The sequence below is a fragment of the Zalophus californianus genome, chromosome 11 (assembly GCF_009762305.2).
Source record: "Zalophus californianus isolate mZalCal1 chromosome 11, mZalCal1.pri.v2, whole genome shotgun sequence".
NCBI classification, from domain to species: domain Eukaryota; kingdom Metazoa; phylum Chordata; class Mammalia; order Carnivora; family Otariidae; genus Zalophus; species Zalophus californianus.
In genome coordinates, this window is record NC_045605.1 from 29,909,260 (window position 1) to 29,931,807 (window position 22,548).

At 36.4% G+C, this 22,548-nt stretch overlaps 1 protein-coding gene across 3 annotated transcripts in view; it reads left to right on the plus strand.

The window, feature by feature from the left end:
* LOC113914711 (beta-galactosidase-1-like protein 3) overlaps positions 1–16,835 on the plus strand; it is a 53,467-nt gene extending 36,632 nt beyond the window's left edge. For 2 of the 3 annotated variants that reach the window (XM_027580167.2, XM_027580169.2), the window contains exons 10-20: positions 3,967–4,051; positions 5,585–5,722; positions 6,321–6,401; positions 7,055–7,161; positions 8,006–8,146; positions 8,468–8,539; positions 9,089–9,167; positions 9,604–9,691; positions 9,997–10,108; positions 16,225–16,341; positions 16,481–16,835. In XM_027580167.2, coding sequence (XP_027435968.1) covers positions 3,967–4,051; positions 5,585–5,722; positions 6,321–6,401; positions 7,055–7,161; positions 8,006–8,146; positions 8,468–8,539; positions 9,089–9,167; positions 9,604–9,691; positions 9,997–10,108; positions 16,225–16,341; positions 16,481–16,546 — 1,086 coding nt within the window. In that variant the 3' untranslated portion in view covers positions 16,547–16,835. The remainder of the gene's footprint in view (positions 1–3,966; positions 4,052–5,584; positions 5,723–6,320; positions 6,402–7,054; positions 7,162–8,005; positions 8,147–8,467; positions 8,540–9,088; positions 9,168–9,603; positions 9,692–9,996; positions 10,109–16,224; positions 16,342–16,480) is intronic. The other variant, XM_027580168.2, reaches the window with a different exon arrangement.
* The last annotated feature ends 5,713 nt before the right edge of the window (positions 16,836–22,548 follow it).

Sequence of the window (22,548 nt, forward strand, 5' to 3'; positions counted from 1 at the left end):
AAATTCTGAGGATAAATGAATTTCAACTTAGAATTTTATACCAAGTCTAAATATGAAGAAACTGTACTGCAGAATAAAGATATTTAAGGGCTTAGGTTACTTATTTTCTATTCACCCTTTTTATGGAAATGTTTGGAGGGTGCGGAAATAAGGGATTAATTAAGATAGAAGAACACATAGGATCTAGAAAACATAGTATTCAACTCCAGGGATCAGCTAAGAAAAGGCCCTGGAGGACAGGTCTTCAGGCTTACAGTATGATCATTTTTGATCATGGCAGGATGCTGGAGGACTCCAGGAGTAAAACTGAGAATGCACAATATGAATGCCTGATATATTCCCCAAGAGAAGCCCACCATAATTTTCCATTGTAATATACATGGGACAGTAATTTCCCCTCCTGCTGTGGAGATGTCAACTTTTTAAAAAAGAACCTGCATTTTTCAGTAGCATTGAAAATGTCAGGCTAGAAGTGGAATGCAGGTATCAGACTGAAAGCCTATGGCATCTGACACCAATAATATGAATTTTAAAAGAGATGCCTATATTTTTAGGCAAGAGTTAGTTCAGAAGTTTTGAGAAATGGAATTGCTTTGATATGTTCTCCTCTAGTTTTAGGTAATAAGTCATTTACATTCCAGATGCAATATGGTGTAATGGTTAAGAGTGTGGAGTCTGGAGGGACACCTGGGTGGCTCAGTCAGTTAAGCGGTTGCTTTCAGCTCAGGTCATGATCCCAGGGTCCTGGGATTGAGTCCCGCATCTAGGTCCTTGCTCAGCAGGGAGCCTGCAGCTCCCCCTGCTTGTACTCTCGCTCACTCTCTCTCGCCTATGCTCTCTCTCTCTCTAGCAAATAAATAAATAAAATCTTTAAAAAAAAAAAGAGTGTGAAGTCTGGAGGTAGCCTGGCTGAGTTCAAATCCCAGTTCTAGCACTTCCTAGCTGAATGAACTTGGATGGGTTATCTGACCTCATTTTCTTTATTTGTAGAATAAAGACTCGTAATATCTACCTTACAATTTGTTACACAGAACAAAGTAAGTGAAGTACTTCAAACAGTACTCAGCACATGGTAAAAGTTTGATAATCATTAGTCATTTTAATATGATAATAATTGCTTTATATAAATAAAAGGTACAATCCATAAAGACATAACATTTATGAATTGTTACATATCAAATTGTTTATTAACAAATACAAAGTAAGAATTGTTAGAAATAAAAATAAATAAATAAAATAATTACAATGGATCAACACAGATAAGGTAGAATAAAATTTAAATAAAGATATGGAGAAAATGAATGAAATACTTAATAGGTAGTATAACTTAGTAGCTGATAGTTTGTCTTAGACCTGGATTTGAGTTGTAGCTCTGCCTTTACCAGCAGCGTGACCTCTGAGCCTCAGTTTTTTTCTTTTTTCAAATTTTTATTTAAATTCTAGTTAGTTAATATATAATGTAATATTGGTTTCAGGAGTAGAATTTAGTGATTCATCACTTACACATAATACCCAATGCTCATCGTAACAGGTGCCCTCCTTAATATCCATCACTTGTTTAGCCCATCCCCTACTCACTTTCCTTCCATCAACCCTCAGTTTGTTCTCTAACATTAAGAGTCTCTTATGATTTGATTCCCTCTCTCTCTCTTTTTCCCCTTCCCATATGTTCATCTGTTTTGTTTCTTAAATTCCATATATGACTGAAATCATATGGTATTTGTCTTTCTCTGACTTACTTATTTCGCTTAGCATAATACACTCTAGCTCCATCCACACTGTTGCAAATGGCAAGATTTCATTCTTTTTGATGGCTGAGTAGTATTCCATTGTATATATATCCCACACTTTCTTTATCCATTCATCAGTTGATGTACATTTGGGCTCTTTCCATAATTTGACTATAGTTGATCATTCTGCTAGAAATATCAGGGTGCATGTACCTCTTCAAACCTGTATTTTTTATCCTTTGGGTAAATACCTAGTAAAGCAATTGCTGGATCATAGGGTAATTCTATTTTTAACTTTTTGTGGAACCTCCTCCATACTGTTTTCCAGAGTGGCTGCACCAGTTTGCATTCCCACCAATAATGTAAGAGGTTCCCCTTTCTCCACATCTTCACCAACATTTGTTGTTTCCTGACTTGTTCATTTTAGCCATTCTGACAGGTGTGAGGTGATATCTCATTGTGGTTTTGATTTGTATTTCCCTGATGACAAGTGATGTGGGGCATTTTTTCATGTGTCTGTTGGCCATCTGGATGTCTTCTTTGGCAAAATGCCTATTCATGTCTCTGCCCATTTCTTAACTGGATTATTTGCTTTTTGGGTGTTGAGTTTGATAAGTTCTTTATAGATTTTGGATACTAACCCTTTATCAGATATTTGAAAATATCTTCTCCCATCCCGTAGGCTGCCTTTTAGTTTTGTTGGTTGTCTCCTTTTCTATGCAGAAGTTTTTATCTTGATGAAGTCCCAATAGTTCGTTTTTGCTTTTGTTTCCCTTGCCTCTGGCAACATGTCTAGTAAGAAGTTGCTACAGCCAAGGTCAAAGAGGTTGCTGCCTGTGTTCTCTAGGATTTTGATGGATTCCTGTCTCACATTTAGGTCTTTCAACTATTTTGAATTTATTTTTGTGTATGGTGTAAGACAGTGGTCTACTTTCATTCTTCTGCATGTCACTGTCCAGTTTTCCCAACACCATCTGTTGAAGGGACTGTCTTTTTTCCATTGGATATCCTTTCCTACTTTGTTGAAGATTAGTTGACCATACAGTTGTGGGTCCATTTCTGGGTTTTCACTTCTGTCCCCTTGATCTATGTGTCTGTTTTTATGCCAGCACCATACTGTCTTGATGACTACAGCTTTGTAATATAGCTTGAAGTCTGGAATGGTGATGCCTCCTGCTTTACTTTTCTTTTTCAGGATTGCTTTGGCTATTCAGGGTCATTTGTTGTTCCAAAAAATCTTAGGATTGTTTGTTCTAGCTCTGTGAAAATTGCTGATGGTATTTTGATAGGGATTGCATTGAATATATAGATTGTTTTGGGTAGTATAGATATTTTAACAATGTTTGTTCTTCCACTCCATGAGCATGGAATGTTTTTCCATTTCTTTGTGTTTTTTTCATTTTCTTTCATATGTGTTCTGTAGTTTTTAGAGTAGAAATCTTTTACCTCTTTGGTTAGGTTTATTCCTAGTTATCTTGTTGTTTTTGGTGCAATTATAAATGGGATTGATTCTTTAATATTTCTTTCTGCTGCTTCATTATTAGCAAATAGAAATGCAACAGATTTCTGTATGTTGATTACACCTTGTGATTTTGCTAAATTCATGTGTTAGTTCTAACAACTTTTTGGTGAAATCTTTTGGGTTTTCTGTGTAGATACCATGTCATCTGCAAATAGTGAAATTTCAACTTCTTCCTTGCTGATTTGGATGCCTTTTATTTCTTTTTGTTGTCTGATTGCTGAGGCTAGGACTTCCAGTACTATGTTAAATAGTAATAGTGAGAGTGGACATCCCTGTCTTATTCCTGATCATAGAGGAAAAGCTCTGTTTTTCCCCGTTGAGGATGATATTAGCTGTTGGTCTTTGGTATACGTGAACCTCAATATCTGTGTCAAGAATTGTAGTCAGGTCCTTGTTTATCCAAAGCCAATTGTTTTAAAACCAGCCTCACATATGACAAGGTTAGAATCATAGATGATGATATCCAGGTACAGCAGTGAGGCACATAAAGTATAAGGAGTATGGACAGCATGAATGTTTAGGAGAGGTGGAGGAACCAAAGCTATGGGTGATAGTAAAGGTATGATGGGTGATGGGAAAGGAGGGAGAACGAAGCACTGAATTTTGAAAAAGTGAACAGCATGAGTTTCTTAAATTCTCATCTGTTGTGTTTAGCTTTTCTGGTTTTCTTTTTACATTTTGTCAGACTTGGTATTTGATTTGGTTTCTTTCTAGAGCAATAAGCCCATTATGATCATGGAATTCTGGGTTGGCTGGTTTGACACATGGGGAGGTGAACATATGGTTGGTAATCCTGAGGGTAAGTGTTTTGCAGTGTTGAACCCTGAGTAGAGGTGGTCCTGAGTCATGGATCATTCACACATTTCTTTTCTAATTAATTAGCTCATTCAGCCATAACTATTCATTCAATACCTATATGTACAAGGACTTGGCTAGGTTTGAGTGTATACTGATGAATAAAAATGACCTGGTTTCTACCCCTAGGGAGCTTGTTATTTAGTAGAGTTGACAGAAAATTAAGAAGTAAATCAAGGGTTCCACATCTAACAAGTGCTTTGAAGCAAACAAACAGGTGCAGTGATAGAAAAGACAGGGATAGGCCTGCAGAGGTAAGGCAAGGTGGTCATGGAAAGGGTCTTGGAAAGGCAACATCTCTGAAGAAGGGGATGCATTTGCTAAAAGTCTTAATAATCTCTGGCAAATGCACAGGCCACTGCTCTGGTGTTGTCAACTAAGTGGTAGTCATTGTCAGGAAACAACATGCAATGATGGTTTAAAGCATGGATCCTGCAGCCAAAGAGGTCAGGATTTCAATCTCAGCTCTACTAGTCTGCATGACTAGCTGCATGATCCAAGACAGCTTTCCTTGTCTGCTAAGTCTCAGTGTCCTCATTGAAAACAGGAAGTATCATGTAACCTACCTCATAGGGTTGTTGTGAGGATTAAATGCAGGAAACAACTCAGAATAGTGCCTGGCAGATGTTGACTTAATAAAAGTATTTTGCTAGTAAATATATTCTGCTGTCAATATTATGAAAATAAGCTCACTTGTACCAGAAGTAAAGCAAACCAATGAAAAATACCAGGTAACTTAGGGAGAGCCTGCTTGGGCTGAAACAAAACAAAACCCACCACCAACAAACAAGTTTTTTGATCGCTTTTGTGTCAGGCACTATGGTATGTTTCTTACCTATATTCTTTAATCAGTCCTATGAGGTCGTAGGAATTAGGACTTTTCATTTAACAGATAAAGAAGCAGAGGCTCTGAGAGAAAAATAGACTGTCCAAGTTAATGCAGGTAGTAAAGAGCACAGCCAGAATTGAATCCCATATCTGACTACCTTTTAACAAACTCCCTATGATGGCCAGTGGAAAGTTGATCATACCTGTTAAAATCATGGTAAAAAAATAAGAGTTTCTCTGGCTGAAGATTGGGAACAGCTACTTGTGGACTGTTGCAGTGGTTTTATATTACCCTAGAAGGGAGTAATGAGATTATACTAATTAATTCTATAATTTCAAAAAATTTAATGAACATTAGATATTTAAGTAACATAAGGGTTCTTAGGCTATTATTTAATAGATATAACATGGAGCCAAATTATGTCCATACTCTGGGGAAAATAATTTCAAAATGGCTCTTGGTATTGATAATACTTGGTTTCCTGGGATAGTTTGGCCAATTCCACCTATTTTCTGGTTAGAATCTCAGTGGAGGTTGAAACACAAAACTGTTAAGTTGATCATGGGGTGGGGTTGAGAATAAGATTTCAGCAGAGACTTCTGTCTTAATTTTTAATTTTCCCTGTGTTCTTGTCTTCCTCCTTTACAGATGTTGCGGAAACTGTGTCCAAATTTATCACATCTGAGATCTCCTTCAATGTATATATGTTTCATGGTGGAACCAACTTTGGTTTCATGAATGGGGCCACATATTTTGGGATACACAGAGCTGTTGTCACTAGCTATGGCAAGTGCTTGCTGGTATGGTCACCTCCCAGCATAAGGCGTACTGGAGCTTTACAGAGGAGGCTCCAAAAGCATGTTCTGAGCATCACTGAATTCTTGACTTATAACCTATGCTGAGCATTCAGGATATTCCTATCTATTTTCCTTTCTTCTGTGATGTTCATAATGCCCCCAACAAACTGTCATTGCAGTAGATGGGGTGCCTCAGACCTAGAGCCCTGCTTCACTCATCATATATACTGACCCCTTGACTTGAACCTTCTAAGACACACAGAATACAAATGGTGGCTGCTGGCACTGATAGACATACCTAGGCAATCCAGATTGAGGGATGAAAAGGGTGTACATTAGAAAGTAAAACAGAAGGATGAGTCCAGTGCTTGGCAGCCTCAGATCCCCAGGACGGTTGTGGGGAGTGTTCCCAGAGTGGCATAACACTCCCCCCCACACACACAGCTGGGATGCACTGGTCCAGGGGTGGGGAAGATGTATCTTCTATCTCCCTCTGGTAGCCTTGGCCCATCTCATGCCAGCAGTGCTGAAACAGGGTCTGCTGTGGATGATTGCCTGGTCAGTGACAACACTCTTGTGTCTTGCAGACTATGATGCTGTGCTGACAGAGGCTGGGGATTACACAGAAAAATATTTCAAGCTTCGAAGACTCTTTAGATCTGTCTTAGGTACTCAGCAATCATTTTAATTTGAGGGATGGCTCTCCTCATGAAGTGGAAAGGTGGGGGGAGGGAAAGTTCCCCCATGGGCAAAAGCTTGGAGTCTTAAGGCCAAGTGCAACCTTAAGTTCAAATCCCAGTTTTCCTACTTAAAAGATGAGTGGCTTTGCTTGAGTGTTTCAAGCCTCTGAAGCATATTTCTTCACTGAAATATGAAGACAATGATATTCATCTCCTATAATGACTGTGAAGATTAAGTATGTTACTGTTTGTAGAGCTCTTAGTATGATGGCATGGTACCCTCACATACAATAGCAAAAGCCATCCTACTTAGTTTTATTTATTTAAATAAAATTAATAATATACTATGTGCTAGAAAGTGAACATTGTCAGAAGGCACAAGGCAGAGTTCTTGCTCCCTGAGAGCCCTCGGTCCATACGACCAACATTACTTTATAGCTATCCATGCATACAAAACGTGTTCCAATTTAGTTATTTACAGTTTCTTATCGCTCTTGGAGAAGTATACACATATGCCAGGATAGGACCCATTTCTCTTGTTGGCTCTGGGATATGAGAGTTCATGGGTAGGGATGGGGAAATTTAGAGAAGGCAGTAGTTATTTCAGGCACTTTTTGCCCCATGGCTTATTTTCATTTCAGCAGTGCCTCTGCCCCCTTTACCCAAGCTCACTCCCAAGGCTGAGTATCCTTCTGTGAAACCATCACTTTACTTGCCACTGTGGGATGTCCTACAGTACTTAAATGAGGTGAGTACTATCTGGCACTGAAATGGGGGCTTGGCTATTGGGGGCCATGGGGGAGAAGGCTTTAGGCCACAGAGTAGAGATTCCTTCAAGTACTTTTTATTGTGAAGGGTGAAAATAAATCTTTTAGATTTTGTCCAAATTTAGAACTATTGGGTAAGAACCACAAACTTTTTCTCTGGGTAGACTGTAAAGGGGTTTGAACTTGAAGAATGAGTAGGGGTGGGGGAAAGCAGGATATTAGAGGATCCTCTTTCCCTGCTCAGATGAACCATCTGGTAGATGCTCTTAGGTGGGACTGCATGATCCATATGGGAAAGACTGAGAGCCAGGAACCCATAAAACTGAGTTTCTGACTCTTCTTCACCATCAAATAGGCCAAATCACTGAACTTTTATATGTCCATATTCTCCCTTTAAAATTAGACTACCTGTTATATTTTGAAGAAAAGGTGAAATTGTTTGAAAAATGTTGACTTTTGAATTCATATTAACTTCACCTCTGCTATCACTGGGTTTTAGATAAATATAGTTATTGGCACATTGTAGATGCTAACTAAATGTTTGCTTTAGTGCATAATTCTTATTTGACTTCAGTTATGTTAAAATACAATTTATTCACTTCATTAATTCTCATGATTACAACAATTGTTCCCTCTACGATGCTCCTATTATCCCCTGAGTTTCCTGGTCAGTGGAGATGATGCAAATTATCATATAGCACTTGTTTTAGTATTTCTTATCCAAAAAACTGTTGGGGACCATTAGGAGGTACAACAAAAAATGACAAGGGCCTAAGGAAGAAGGATCCCAACTTCTCATCACCCTGGCTTATGTCTCTCTCATAGCCAGTTATATCTAATACACCAGTCAACATGGAGAACCTCCCTATAAACAGTGGGAATGGCCAGTCCTATGGATTCGTGCTTTATGAGACTTCCATCTGCTCTGGAGGTTCTCTCCATGCTAATGTTCAAGATACAGCACAGGTAGGTGTCAACAGGCTATCTATGAAGGTAAGCAGAACCTGACTGTGTTATTGGGGAGAGTAGTCACTGGTCAACTTTACTATTAGGTGATATTTTCAAGCACCTACTATTTGTGAGGCTTTGGGAATATAAAGTCAAACCAAAGAGACTTGTTTTTGGCTTTATCACAACTTAAGCCTATGAGGTCCTCCTGTTCAGCTTCTAGCCATCTGTGATCACCAAGGCTAGTCTCTTCCTTCAAAATGCTCTGCTTCCTAAACCAGAGCCTCTCTTCTTTCTTCAGGTGGGCCTGTAAGTCTGATGCTGGCTCTTCTTTTGCAGGTGTTTTTGAATGAGATAAGTATAGGACTTCTGGATGATCATACTAAGAAGCTGAATATTCCTAAAATCAAGGTACGTGATTCAAGAGTCTGGGTGCTTCCCTAGACCTCTGACTCAAATGCAAGCATAGCCTGGTCCTGAGGTAGACTACCTCCTTTCTCTGTCACTGCCCTTTGGTATTACTTCTCACTTGGGGTTCCATCAACAAGTACTTAGGGCTATAAGTGTAACTGCATCTCCCAGGGCCAGGTGTAGTAGAGTTGCAAAATACATGCTTCAGTGTAAATGGAACTTTAGGACCCATTAGGCCCTGAGTCAAACATCAGCCCCTGGTTGGGTTTCTGATCAAAGGCACATAGCTGAGTCTCTCTGCCTTTACTAAGGCAGACCAGCAAATGAAAGGGAAGATTGAGTTTGGAACAGGAACACAAATGGTCCTTATGAGAGAGGAGGACTGCTGCACTCTGGAGCCCCCTTTGCTCCCATTTGCTTGTCTTTCCTCTGGGACTCAGAGAAAGAATGGCTTCTAGTGTAAAAACTCTGCGAGGCCATGTAGTCTCTGTGAGCTGGTCTATCCCAAGCAGGAATGCCAACTTCCTTCTTTTTTCTTTTTTTTTTAAGAAATGTCAACTTCTAAGGATCCTGGTAGAGAATCAAGGACGAGTCAATTTTTCATGGAAAATTCAAGATCAGCGGAAAGGTAGGAAATAAGCTGTAATCTCTCTTTGTGGTTACTTGCATCCTAAGATTGGGGCAATGTGCAGTTGGGAGGAGAAAATGAGCCCCTTGAGCAGTGGGATACCTAAGTCTCAGGACCAGAGACTACCTCTCCTTTGTCCTGCCTTCTTCAGGTCTCCTGGGTAGGAAAGCAGAACAGTTAGATTGGGCCCTGGCTTATTGTAGAGCAGGGTCCAGTCTCCTACTGGGAATTTCAGAGAAAGTTCTGATACAAAGTGGGAAGCTTTCTTGGTAATATGGAACCATACAACAGGAAACTTTTGGTCATAGCGGGTCAGACAAGTGTTTGCCCTCCTGGCTGATTCCTTGTCACAGGCATATACAGTCAGCATTTCTTTATCCCAGACACTGGAGAATGTCCAGTCCCTGTCCATATTTTTTCCTACCCTTACCTGCAGGATTAACTGGATCAGTTACCATCAATAACGTTCCCCTGAAAGGTTTTGTTATCTATTCTCTGGAAATGACAATGAGCTTCTTTGAAAGGTATGTTCCTCCTTACACCCATTAAACACTTGGAAGGATCAGGGGGCTTACAGATGTCAAACTCTTCACTTTGCAGATGAAAAGCTAAGATTTGGAGAACTGAAATGATTTACCCAAGATTATAGAGTGCTTTGGGGTCAGGACTAGAACCCCAGAACAAGTCTCCTGACTCCTGATTTTAATGCTTCTAGTCTAATATATGTCCCTGGATCAGAATCCTAATCCTTGGGTGGGGAAATCTAGGTGTTGGCACTAGAGTGGAGAAGGGGTATTTTCTCTTCTTCAAGGCTCTGTTCTTCCTCCAGGCTCCGCTTTGCCCCTTGGAGGCCTGTCACAGAGAGCTATTTGGGCCCTGCCTTCTACCTTGGTACCTTGAAGGTTGACTCTTCACCCAAGGACACCTTCCTGAGTCTACTGGTAGGTGAGCTGCCCTCAGCTGTTCTGGTGTCCCAACCACTTCTTTTTTTTTTCTTCTTTAAATTTTTTATTGTTATGTAAATCATCATAAATTACATCATTAGTTTTTGATGTAGTGTTCCATGATTCATTGTTTGTGTATAACACCCAGTATTCCACGCAAAATGTGCCCTCTTTAATACCCATCACCAGGCTAACCCATCTCCCCAACCCCTCCCCTCTAGAACCCTCAATTTGTTTTTCAGAGTCCAACCACTTCTTCTTTTCAGAAGAGTTTTAAAGCAAAGCCATAGTGTTCCTGGCAGGAGTGTTTCCCCATTTTCCTTGTTTTTCTCTTCCTCATTTCTAATAAGACTTCCAACATTTCTGTCTTCCTAATGTATCATTATTTTAAAAATAATAAATCAAAACACAATGGAAAACCTGAAATAATAAGATAGAGCAAATGATGGAGTTCCTCTTTCCAACACACCCTCCATTCCAATTCCTTTTACTTTTCAGAACTAAACATTACCACACTACCTGTGTCACTGGACTGAAGTGGGACACTCCTTGCTCAGTTACAGACACACTACACCAAATAGGGTTGCCTCACAAGTCATTTATTTATACAAACAAGGAGATTGTGGGGAATAATTTTCAAAGTTCTGTCTCCCTGAAGATGGGAAAGCAGAGCCTTTTATTAGGGCTTGGGATGAATATTTAGAAGGGGATTTTAATGTAATCATGAGGCTGAGGTCACTTCTGGCACTTTCTGGTTCATCTGCACAGGTGTGGCCCTCAAATGTTTCTTTTTCTAGTCTAGCAGTCCATTAGTTCCTTTCTAAAAGGTAAAATCAACAGCTAGGCAGAAGCCTCTAGGAGTTTATTTCCTAAAAGATAACATTGACAGGCAGAAGCTTCTACTAGAAATTTCCTGAATTCAGGGGGTTAGGCTGGTGACACCAACAGTTTGTGGTATTTCATATATAACTTTGCCTAAACATATACACAATTACTTCTTACACTAATGGGTTCATTCCCTAAATTATATTCTGCAACTTGCTTTTTAAAAATACTATACCTCGTATAGCTTTTTATATATAAACACACATAGTGACATACATGCACATAATAAATGCACAGTTCAATAAATTTTCACAAAGTGAACACCATGTACTTCTTTTGAGATGAAAAAAATAAAATATTGTCAGCACCCCTCCCAATCACTGTCTCTCCTTGTTCCTAAAAGTGAACCATTATCTTGACTTCTAACACTCCAATTCAGTGCTTCCCCTTTTATTTACTTCATGTAAATTGAATTGTATAGCATCTTTTTTGTGTGGCTTCTTTTTTGCTAGATTCAACCATTAAGTGATGTTGTGGTGATTTATTCATTTTCAGTATTGTATGGGGTTCCATTTCATAAAATACCATACTTTATTTAACCATCCTACTGTTGATAGACATTTGTATTATTTCCAGTGTTTGGCTATTGTAAATATTAAGACTTCTTTTGTGTTTATGTTTGTGACTGAGACATCTTTGTCATGTTTTGGTACCATGTTTTAAGACCCCCATAAATGATTTGAGAAGTAGAGTCTGTGTAAGCCTGTTATTACTTCTTACATGTTTGGTAGATTTCACTTGTGAAGCCATTTAGGGTTGACTTTTTCTTTGTGGGAAAGTTTGTAAGTGTGGATTAAATTCCTTCAAGATTAAAGTACTAGTCAGACTTTGTTTCTTTAAAAGTTAATTTTAGGGGCGCCTGGGTGGCTCAGTCAGTTAAGAGTCTGCCTTCGGCTCAGGTCATGTTCCCAGGGTCCTGGGATCGAGCCCTGCCTTGGGCTCCCCGCTCAGCGGGGGTCAGCTTCTCTCTCTCCCTCTGCCCCTCCCCTGATTCGTACTCTCTCTCTCTCTCAAATAAATAAATAAAATCTTTAAAAAAAAGAGGTTAGTTTTAATAAAATTTATTTTTCTGGGAATTTTTCCATTTCCTTTTAATTTTCAATGTGTTATGTTTGAGTTGTTCATTTTTAATGTTTAGATCATCTGTAGTATTGTCTCATTTTGTCTTGATAAGTTTCATCAGAACATTACCAAATTATTAATCTTTCAAAGAATCAATGGTTGGCTGTGACTTTTACCATATCATCTAGTTTTTTTCTGTTTCATTTCTGCCATTTTCTTTATTATTATTATTCTTATTATTTTGTTCTTTTGTGAAATCCTGCACTATCTTTGCAAAGTTTGTATAGATCTGAAACTATTTTAAAATAAAAATATATTAAACATTTTAGTATGTTTCTAGTACATATTATTTTAATTGTTCAACTTTTTTTTTAAAGATTTTGTTTATTTATTTGAGAGAGAGAGAGAGAGCACAAGTCAGGAGGAGGTTCAGAGGAGAGGGAGAAGGAGAAGCAGACTCTGCTGATCAGGGAGCCCGACACAGGGCTCAATTCCAGGACCCCGAGATCATGACCTGAGCTGAAGGCAGATGCTTAACTGAATGAGCCACCCAGGTGCCCCACAACTTTTAAATACTAATCATTTCCCCTATCACGTAGTCCTATAATTTTGCATTTTAAAGTTTTTTATTCAAGTATAATTAACATTGTGTTATATTAGTTGTACAATTAGTTATATTAGGTGTACAATATAGTAATTCAGCAATTGTATACATTTCTTGGTGCTCATCAGTATGAGTACTCACAATCTCTTTTATCTATTTCACCCATCCCTCTACCCACTTCCCCTCTGTCAACCACTAGTTTGTTCTCTGTATGTAAGAGTCTGTTTTTCACTTGTCTCTTTTTTCATTTGTTCATTTGTTTTGTTTTGTTTCTTAAATTCCACATATGAGTGAAATCATATGGTATTTGTCTTTCTCTGTCTGACTTATTTCACGTAGCACTTAGGTCCCCTAGGTCCATCCATATTGTTGCAAATGGCAAGATTTCATTCTTTTTTGTGGTTGAGTAATATTCTATTGTGTGTGTATACACACACACACACACACACACACACACACACACACACACACACACCCCACATCTTCTTTATCCATTCATCTCTCCATGGACACTTGGGTTGCTTCCTTATTTACTAATATAAATAATGCTGTAATAAACATAGAGGTACATATATCTTTTTTTATCTATTTATATTTTTTACATTTTTAAAGTTTTATTGTTATGTTAATCACCATACATTACATCATTAGTTTTTGATGTAGTGTTCCATGATTGTTTGTGTATAACACCCAGTGCTCCATTCAATACCTGCCCTCCTTAATACCCATCACCAGACTAACACATCCCCTCACCCCCCTCCCCTCTAGAACCCTCAGTTTGTTTCTCAGAGTCCATAGTCTCTCATGGTTCTTCTCCCCCTCTGATTCCCCTGCTTCATTTTTCCCTTCCTGCTATCTTTTTCTTTTCTTTTCTTTTTTTAACATATAATGCATTATTTGTTTCGGAGGTACATATATCTTTTTGAATTAATGTTTTTGTTTTCTTTGGATATATACCCAGTAGTGGAATTATTGGATCATATGGTAATCCTACTTTAAATTTTTGAGGAACCTCCATACTGTTTTCCACAGTAGCTGTGCCAGTTTGCATTCCCACCAACAGCGCATGAGCGTTCCATTTTCTCCACATCCTTGCCAACACTTGCTATATCTTGTTTGTTCATTTGTTTGTTTATTTGATACTAGCCACTCTGAAGGTGTATTTTGTTTATTCTACTTTTTATCTTAGGAGTTATCTTCTTTCTTTTTGTAATTTCTTGAGATGGGTGCTTAGATAACTGACTTTTAGTCTTTATTCTTTTTAACATATGAATTTAGGTGATTTTTCATTTAAATATGAATTTGGTTGTACCCCATAAGTTTAAAACATTTATTGAGGTGAAATTTACATTAACATAAAATTAATCATTTTAAAGTGAACAATCCAGAGGCATTTGGTACATTTACAATGAATGCAATTCTTCCTTATATCTAGTTCCAAAACAGTTTTATAACTCTAACAGGAAACCCTGTACCCATTAAGCACTTACTTCCCATCTTCCCTTCTCCTCAGCGCCTGACAAACAATACTTTTCTTCCTGTGTCGATGGAATTGCCTATTCTGGATATATATTCCACGTTTTTATATGTTTTATTTTCATCACCAATCAATTCAAATATGTTACAAATTTCCTCATGATTTTTGCTTTGGCCTCTGCATTATTTAGAAGTGTACGTGTTTCTTATTTTCCAAATATTTGGATACTTATAAAGTAATTTTTTGTTATCAGTTTCTTGTTTGACTGCACTGTGGTCTGAGAACTTTAAAATATAGCACTTGTTTAGTCCAATATAGGATCAAAGTTTTAAAGATTATTATGTATACTTGAAAGAATAGGTATATTCTGCATATATTAGATCAATGTTCTATATATGTCAATGAGTTCAACTTTGTTAATTACCTTATTTTGAATGTTTTATGTCTTTATTGATTCCTGTTTGCTTTATCTATTAGCTATTGAAACATTGTTTGAAAATTTTCCATTACAGTTTTAAATCTTATTTCTCCTGTTATTTCATCAATTTTGCTTATATATTCTGAATCTATACTTTAGCTTTTCTGTATATCATTATCACCCAGGGTAGATTAAGAATTTTATTATCAGGAGATATTCCTCTTTATTTCTAATAGTACTTCTTGCCTTAATGTCAAATTTTTCTGATATTAATAGAACTATAGTAACTTCCTTTCGTTTAAGGTTTATCTATTTTATCTTTTTCTGTTATTCTTTTATTTTTACAATTCCTTTATATTTCAGAAGGTTTTCTTATAAATATCATATAACTGCTTTATTTAATGTCCAGCAATCTTTGTTTTTTAATTGGAGCATTTCAGAGGCTCCAATTTTATGTTAGAACCATTTTGTTATATCTCCTTTTGTCTTCCTGTCTTGTCTGCTTCTCATTCTTCTTTTCTCTGAGCTTAATTTTGAAAACTTTCTTTCCTATTATTCAGTTTACTAATTCTATATTTAGCTATATCTTTATTTAGTTTATCTAGTCTGCTATTCAAAACATCTGTTAAATTATTAATTTTAATTATTACATTTTTTAATTTTAGAGTTTTCATTCTATAACTTGACTTTTTATAGTTTCCATTTCTCTGTCAAAATTTTAGCTCTTGTCTTTGATCCCTATGAGCATGCTAATTTAATAGGCAATTCTTTTAAAGCCTGAGACTTATAAATCCATTATCTGCATCACCTGTGCATCTATTTTTATTGTCTGTTGTTCCTTGTAGTTTTTTTTATTATATTGTCTTTCCCACCCCATCTGCTTGATTTTTTTGAGTTCCAAAAATTATATATGAAAAATGCTAGAAATAACTTAAAGCCTAAGAGGATGTCAGAGAATTTACATCCATCTCTGGAGTTAAGTGCACTAGTAATCACCTTACTACAATTAAGAGGATGGAAATGATTTGAATCAAGGCTTCTATACAATGGCCAGACTAGTTCTAGTTCACTCTTCTCCTTGGGTATAGGCCCTCAGGATCACAGCCCAGAATGTAAATTATTTAATAAGGTTCCTTGGTATTCAATTTTTGTTCCCTAAGCTTGTGAGGCTATAAAATGTTCTGCTCAGCTTCTCAGCCATCTCTTCCTGAATAAGCAGATGCCTCTATTGGAAAAGCTGTCTCAGTGTCTTCTTGTCTCTCAGTTTTCTTTGCCTAGATCTTGGTCCTGTCACTCATCATTGTATTGCAAGCAGATTTTTTAAAAAAATGTATAGCTTTTATAATGGTTCTTAGCATTAGCATTCATCTTTATTACCTAATACTTATCTCTGGAAACAGAATAACTGCTTTTTAAAAAACCATAGCATTATATATCATGGGTCAGGAACAACAGTAGCATTAGCATTAAAGGTTTGGTTCATGTTTTTCTCTGTCATCCCTAGGCCAGCTACAGCTTAGTAGAGTTTCTAGAACATCCCATTCTAAACTCACTGCCACTTTCAGTGCCACAAAGCATTGAGTCTTGCCCTCACTCCCAAAAGTGCCTTAGGTTTTACCTTGCCAGTGTGAATCTGTTCCTATGTCTTAAGACTCCATTCCTTCCAGACCTGGAATTCTGGATTTGCATTCATCAATGGACGTAACCTTGGGCGATATTCAATTATTGGACCTCAGGAAACACTTTACCTTCCTGGTGCTTGGCTTCATCCAGAAGACAATGAGGTGAGTCACCCCTACCACTGCTTTTATGTTTCATAAATGTTGAGATCTGCCTTCATCCCGAGAATGCAATTCAGGGTCGTTCTCATCCTATACTGAATAGGCTTACACTTTCTTACTGTCAACCTTTTTTTCTCCCTAGATCATCCTGTTTGAGAAAAGGAAGAGTGGTTCATACATACAAACTACAAATGAACCCATGCTGTAAGACTGTGTTATGATACATTTCTAGGATTGTTAGATTTCATCTACAAGCATTTTTTTTAGTAGGAAGATTTATGTTGAGAATATCAGTGTTGCCTACAATAGCAAAAAATGTAAAAATAACCTAAAAAATAAAAAAGGAAATTGTTATGAATATTATAGTATATCCACATGATGTCTATTTTTAGGCTTTAAGAAATCTTCAAAATATTTAATGACTGATTTACCTAGTTAAATACTAACCCTTAGCATATTCTTATTCTCTAATCAAATGTGCCTTTAGGCAGATATGAATAAAATAATAACAAATTTTATTTCTGACTCTTCATATTCAGTTGGAAGGGAGAAGAGAGTCTCTGGCTTAAGAGAGAGTAAGGATTACTGCTCTCTCTAATGCCAGAGAAAGTACCGTATATGCTGATTGGCAAATTTCTGGTGTGTGTGTGTGTGTGTGTGTGTGTGTGTGTGTGTGTGTGTGTGTGTGTTTGTAAGAGGGAGGGAATACAAGGTGCCATGAAAAATGTCTTCAGACATTTCCCTACAGTCTGTGTGTCTCCAGGGTGACCTTATGGGTCATATCCAATCAGAGAAGGTATAGCAATTTGGTTGCTTGTTTCTGACAGGTATGACAGCAAAGCCTGGCATGGAGCACTCTGTGTCTTACTATTTCTCAGCTATCTGGATATAGTCAAGACTCTTCTTACTGATAGTGGACAAATATTAGTCAAACGAACTTCCTCAAATGACACCATTGGAAATGAATCACATTTTTATAATCAAATTATATCACATGACCTAAATTTGAACGATTGCACTATAACAAGATTTTATCACCTAGTTAGATATGGTGCCTAGGAGCTTCAACAAATTTAGCAAATAATCTGATGTCGAAAGGGAAGAAGGAAACTTCCTGCTTGGATGAGGACTAAGGAGTCAGATGATCTTTTCTCCCACTAGTCTGAATGTTTGGCTCACTGAAGGAGAATTTTATCATGCACCCATACAATTTCTACATAAAACTATATTCTCTGGGGCTATAACTCAAACCCATAAAATCTAGGGATAAACTATAGATCAAGGGAAAAAAACAGAAATAATAATCCTGAAGATCATATGTATGTATTATATTTCAGGTAATATATATGTTATTTTTAATCTTAGCAACCATGCAGCTTTTCCACTTTGTAGATAGAGAAACCAAGGTTCAAAGAGGTGTTTGAATACATGTCTCTCTGATTTGTATCTCTGCTTGTTATTATACCTCAGCTCCATACCTGTGTCATTTTTTTATGAATGCAAATATGAATGCAACAAAACTATCCAGAAGATGTAATGTTGTTTTCAGTGTACTTAGAGAAAAGGGCTCACAGCTTAAAACTCTTTACCCAACAACACTGTCCTTCAAGAAAAACAAAGCAAAAGAAAACAAAATATAGACCTTACAGACAAACAAGGGCCAAAAGATTTTATATCATCAAAAGATCCATGTGCTAAAGGGAATTCTGAGGCAGCCTTTCTTAACTGGGGTCCCATAACACCTTACAGAAAATGTTTTCAGTGATTAGTTTCTTATTGTAATATTATAGATGCATACTAGGAAAGTTATTTCATTACAGACCATGGATGCCTTAGGGCATTACAGCTTAAGTCTCTCAGTAAACCTCAGTGGAGAAAAGATATCCTAAAGAACATATGTCAGCCGAAAGAAAATGACCCCAGTAGTAAGATCTGAGATTCATGAAAAAATGCAAAACAAAGGAAGGATGTTGAAAAATATGCAAATACATGTGAACAAACATTATTTCAATAAAAAAATATATCAATGTCTAATTTGAGGGTAAAATCTGTATAAAATTCTAAGACTAGGAGAAAATATCTATAGAAAGGCCTGTAATAGCAAAAAAAAAAAAAGGGTGGGATCTAAGGTTTCTGTAATGCTCAAATATTAACTTTAGACTTTGTTGAATATGTATGTTAATAAATTTAGCTTAACTGTTTATTGTATATAATGCTTCTAACTTTCAAAAAAAACCACAACAAAACAAAGGGACAAATAGAATGAGGGGGAAAAAGGCAACTAGAAATTTAACCAGTAAAAGGTAAAAGGGAATAGACAATAAAGTAAAAAATAAGTACAAGTAGAAAACACATATTAAGATAGTAGAAATAAATAAAAATATATTAGAAACCACAGTAAATTTTGTAAATGTACTAAACCCTCAGATTAAAAGATAGAAGTTGTCAGACACAATAAAAAATGAAATACATAAGTTTTACAAGAGATACACCTTTAACATAGTACACAACATGATAGAAAGTTAAGATAAAAAACATACCATGCAGGACACCTGGGTGGCTCAGTCAGTTAAGCGTCTGCCTTTGGCTCAGGTCATGATCCCAGGATCTTGGGATCGAGTCCCCCATCAGGCTCCCTGCTCAACAGGGAGTCTGCTTCTCCCTCTGCCTGCCCAACCCCCTGCTTGTGCTCTCTCTGTCTCTCTTACTTGCTCTTACTCTCGCTCTCTCTTTCTCTGGCAAATAAATAATAAAATGTTTTAAAAAAAAATACCATGCATGAATTAGCAAAAAGAAAAATTAAAATGATCCCATTTTCAACTACATCAAAAAGAATAAAATACCAAGAATAAATTTAACTAAGGAAGTGAAAAACCTATACTTTGAAAACTATAAGACATTGATGAAAGAAATTAAAGACAACACAAATAAATGGAAAAATATACCATGCTCATGAATTGGAAGAAGTAATGTTGTCAGGTATCCATACTACACAAAACAATCTACAAATTCAATGTAATCAAAATACCAATAGCGTTTTTCACAGAACTAGAACAAAGAATCTTAAAATTTGTATGGAACCACAAAAGACCTCAACTAGCTGAAGCAATCTTGAGAAAGAAGAACAAAGAGAGATATATCACAATCCAAGATTTCAAACTATATTAAAGCTATAGTAATCCAGTATGGAACTGGTACAAAAATAGACACATAGATCAATAGAACAAAATAGAGGGCCAGGAGATAAACTCATGCCTATATGGTCAATTAGTTTACAACAAAGGTAACAAGAGCATAAAATGGGGAAAAAATAGTCTCTCTAATAAAGGTGTTGGAAACATTGGACAACTACAAGCAAAAGAATGAAACTGGACCACTTTCATATATATATATATGTAAACTTGAAATGGATTGACAACCTAAATGTCAGACCTGAAATCGTAAAACTCCTAAAAGAAAACATAGGTTGTAAAATCTTGGAAATTAGCCTTAGCAATATTTTTCTAGATATGTCTCCCTAGGTGGGGGAAATAAAAGCAAACATAAACAACTGGGACTAAACCAAACTAAAAACTCTTGCACAACAGAGGAAACCACCAAAAAATGAAAAAGCAACCTACTGAATGGGAGAAGGTATTTGCAAATGATACAGCTGATAAAGGAGTTAATTTCCAAGATATATAAAGAACTCATACAACTTAACACCAAAAAAACAAATGATCTGATTTAAAAATGGGCAGAGGACCATGAATAGACGTTTTTCCAAAGAAGACATAAAGATGGTCAACAGACACATGAAAAGATGCTCAATGTCACTAATCACAAGGGAAATGCAAATCAAAACCACAACGAGATGTCACTTTACACCAGTCAGAATGGTTAGTATCAAAAAAATAAGAAATAACAAGTGTCAGTGAGGATGTGGAGAAAAGGGAACACTTATGCATTGTTGGTGGGAAGGTAAATTTCTTGCAGCGCCTATGGGAATCAGTATGGAGGCTTCTTAAAAAATGTAAAATAGAAATACCATATGATCCAGTATTTTCACTACTTGGTATTTACCTGAAGAAAACAAAAACACTAATTCAAAAAAATATGTGCACCTTTGTGTTTATTGCAGCATTACTTATGATAGCCAAGATATAGAAGCAGTTCAAATATCCATGGAGAGATGAATGGATAAAGAAGTTCAGATATATATATATATATATATATATATATATATATATATATATCTCACACATAGAAAAAGTATCTATATATTGAAGTATTACTCAGCCATAAAAAGATTGAAATCTTGCCATTCATGACAACATGGATAGACCTAGAGGGTATTATGCTAAGTGAAATAAGTCAAAGAAAGACTAATACTGTATGATTTTTCACTTATATGTGGAATCTAAAAAAACAAATGCACAAACAGAAACAGACTCATAAATACAGAGAACAAACTGATTGTTGCCAGAGGGGAGGGGGGTGAGGGTATAGGGTGAGATAGGTAAAGGGGATTAAGAGGTACAAATTGGGGCTCCTAGGTGGCTCAGATGGTTAAGCATCTGCCTTCGGCTCAGGTCATGATCCGATCGAGCCCCACATTAGGCTCCTGGCTCAGCGGGGAGCCTGCTTTTCCCTCTCCCTCTGCCTCTCCCCCTGTTCATTCTCTCTCTCTCTCTCTCTGTATCTCAAATGAATAAATAAAATCTTTTTAAAAAAGGAGATACAAACTTCCAGTTACAAAATAAATCATAGGGATGAAATTACAGCATAGGGAATATAGTCAATAATATTGCAATAACTTTGTATGGTGATGAATGGTAGCTACATTTATTGTAGTGAGCATTTTGTAATGTATATAATTGTTGAATCACTGTGTTGTCCACCTGAAACTAATATAAAGTATGTCAATTATACCTCAATTAAAAATATAAATATATACATACCATGCAAATTCTTATAAAAAAAAGCTGGAGTGACCATATTAATATCAGGCAAGTAGACTGAATGATAATAGGTGTTACTAGATATAGAGAATTACTGATAGTGATAAAAGATTCAACTCATGAAAAGATATAACTATAGAGTTGTATGTTCCTAAACATTTAGCCTCAATATATAAAGCAAATATTTCTAGTTCTATATATAGAAAAAGACAAATAGAAGTACTTTACATTTCAGAAAAGTTTTTGAAATTGAGATATGGTTCATATATGAGAAAATCCACCCTTTTAAAATTTACAGTTCAGTAGTTTTTAGTGTAGCATATTCATAAAGTTGTTGTAACAATCTTCTAAATCCAGAACATTTTCATTACTCTGAAAAGAAATCTTGTATCCATTAACAGGCACTCCCCTGCACCCCTCCCCAGCTCCTGGCAACATTAATCTACTTTTCATCTCTATGTATTCACCTATTCTGAACATTTCATGTAGATGGAATCATACAATATGTGGCCCTTTATGACTGGCTTCTTTCACTTGGCATAATGTTTGTAAGATTCATTCATAAAGCATACATCAGCACTTCATTCCTCTTTAGGGATGAATTAAATTTTGTTATCTGGATACCACATTTTGTTTATCCATTCATCAATAAGTGCATATTTGAGTTCTTTTTACTTTTTGGCTTTTGTGAATAATGCTGCTATGAACATTCACGCTCAAGTTTATGTGTGAATGTATGTTTTCAGTTCTCTTGGGTATATACTTAGGAGTGGAATTGCTGGGACATATGATAATAACTCTATGTTTAATTTTTTGAGGAAACACCAAACTTTTCCTAAGTTGCTGCACCACTTTATGTTTCCACCAACAATGAATGAGGGTTCTAATTTGTCCACATCCTCACTAACACTTGCTTTAATCTTTTTATTATTTTTTACTACTATAGCCATCCTAGTGGGTGTGAAATGCTATCTCATTGTCGCTTTGATTTGCATTCCCCTAAACATGTATCCTTTTAAATACTGAATGTAAAAATGTAGCAATGGAGTAATGTAACTATACCTTGAGATAACAAAAATAATCTCTGAAATTTCATCTGCATTTTAGCTTTCATTTTCACAGGGTACTAGCATTCCTCAGCAAGTGTTATGTTAGGATAACTTTTCCTCTCAAAGCATATCAATGTGTTCCTTCTTCAGCAGGTTCAAGAAAATAAATCATTTGCTGTTTGTATGGCCTCCTATGTTGCTATTATTTTCTGTAAAGTATA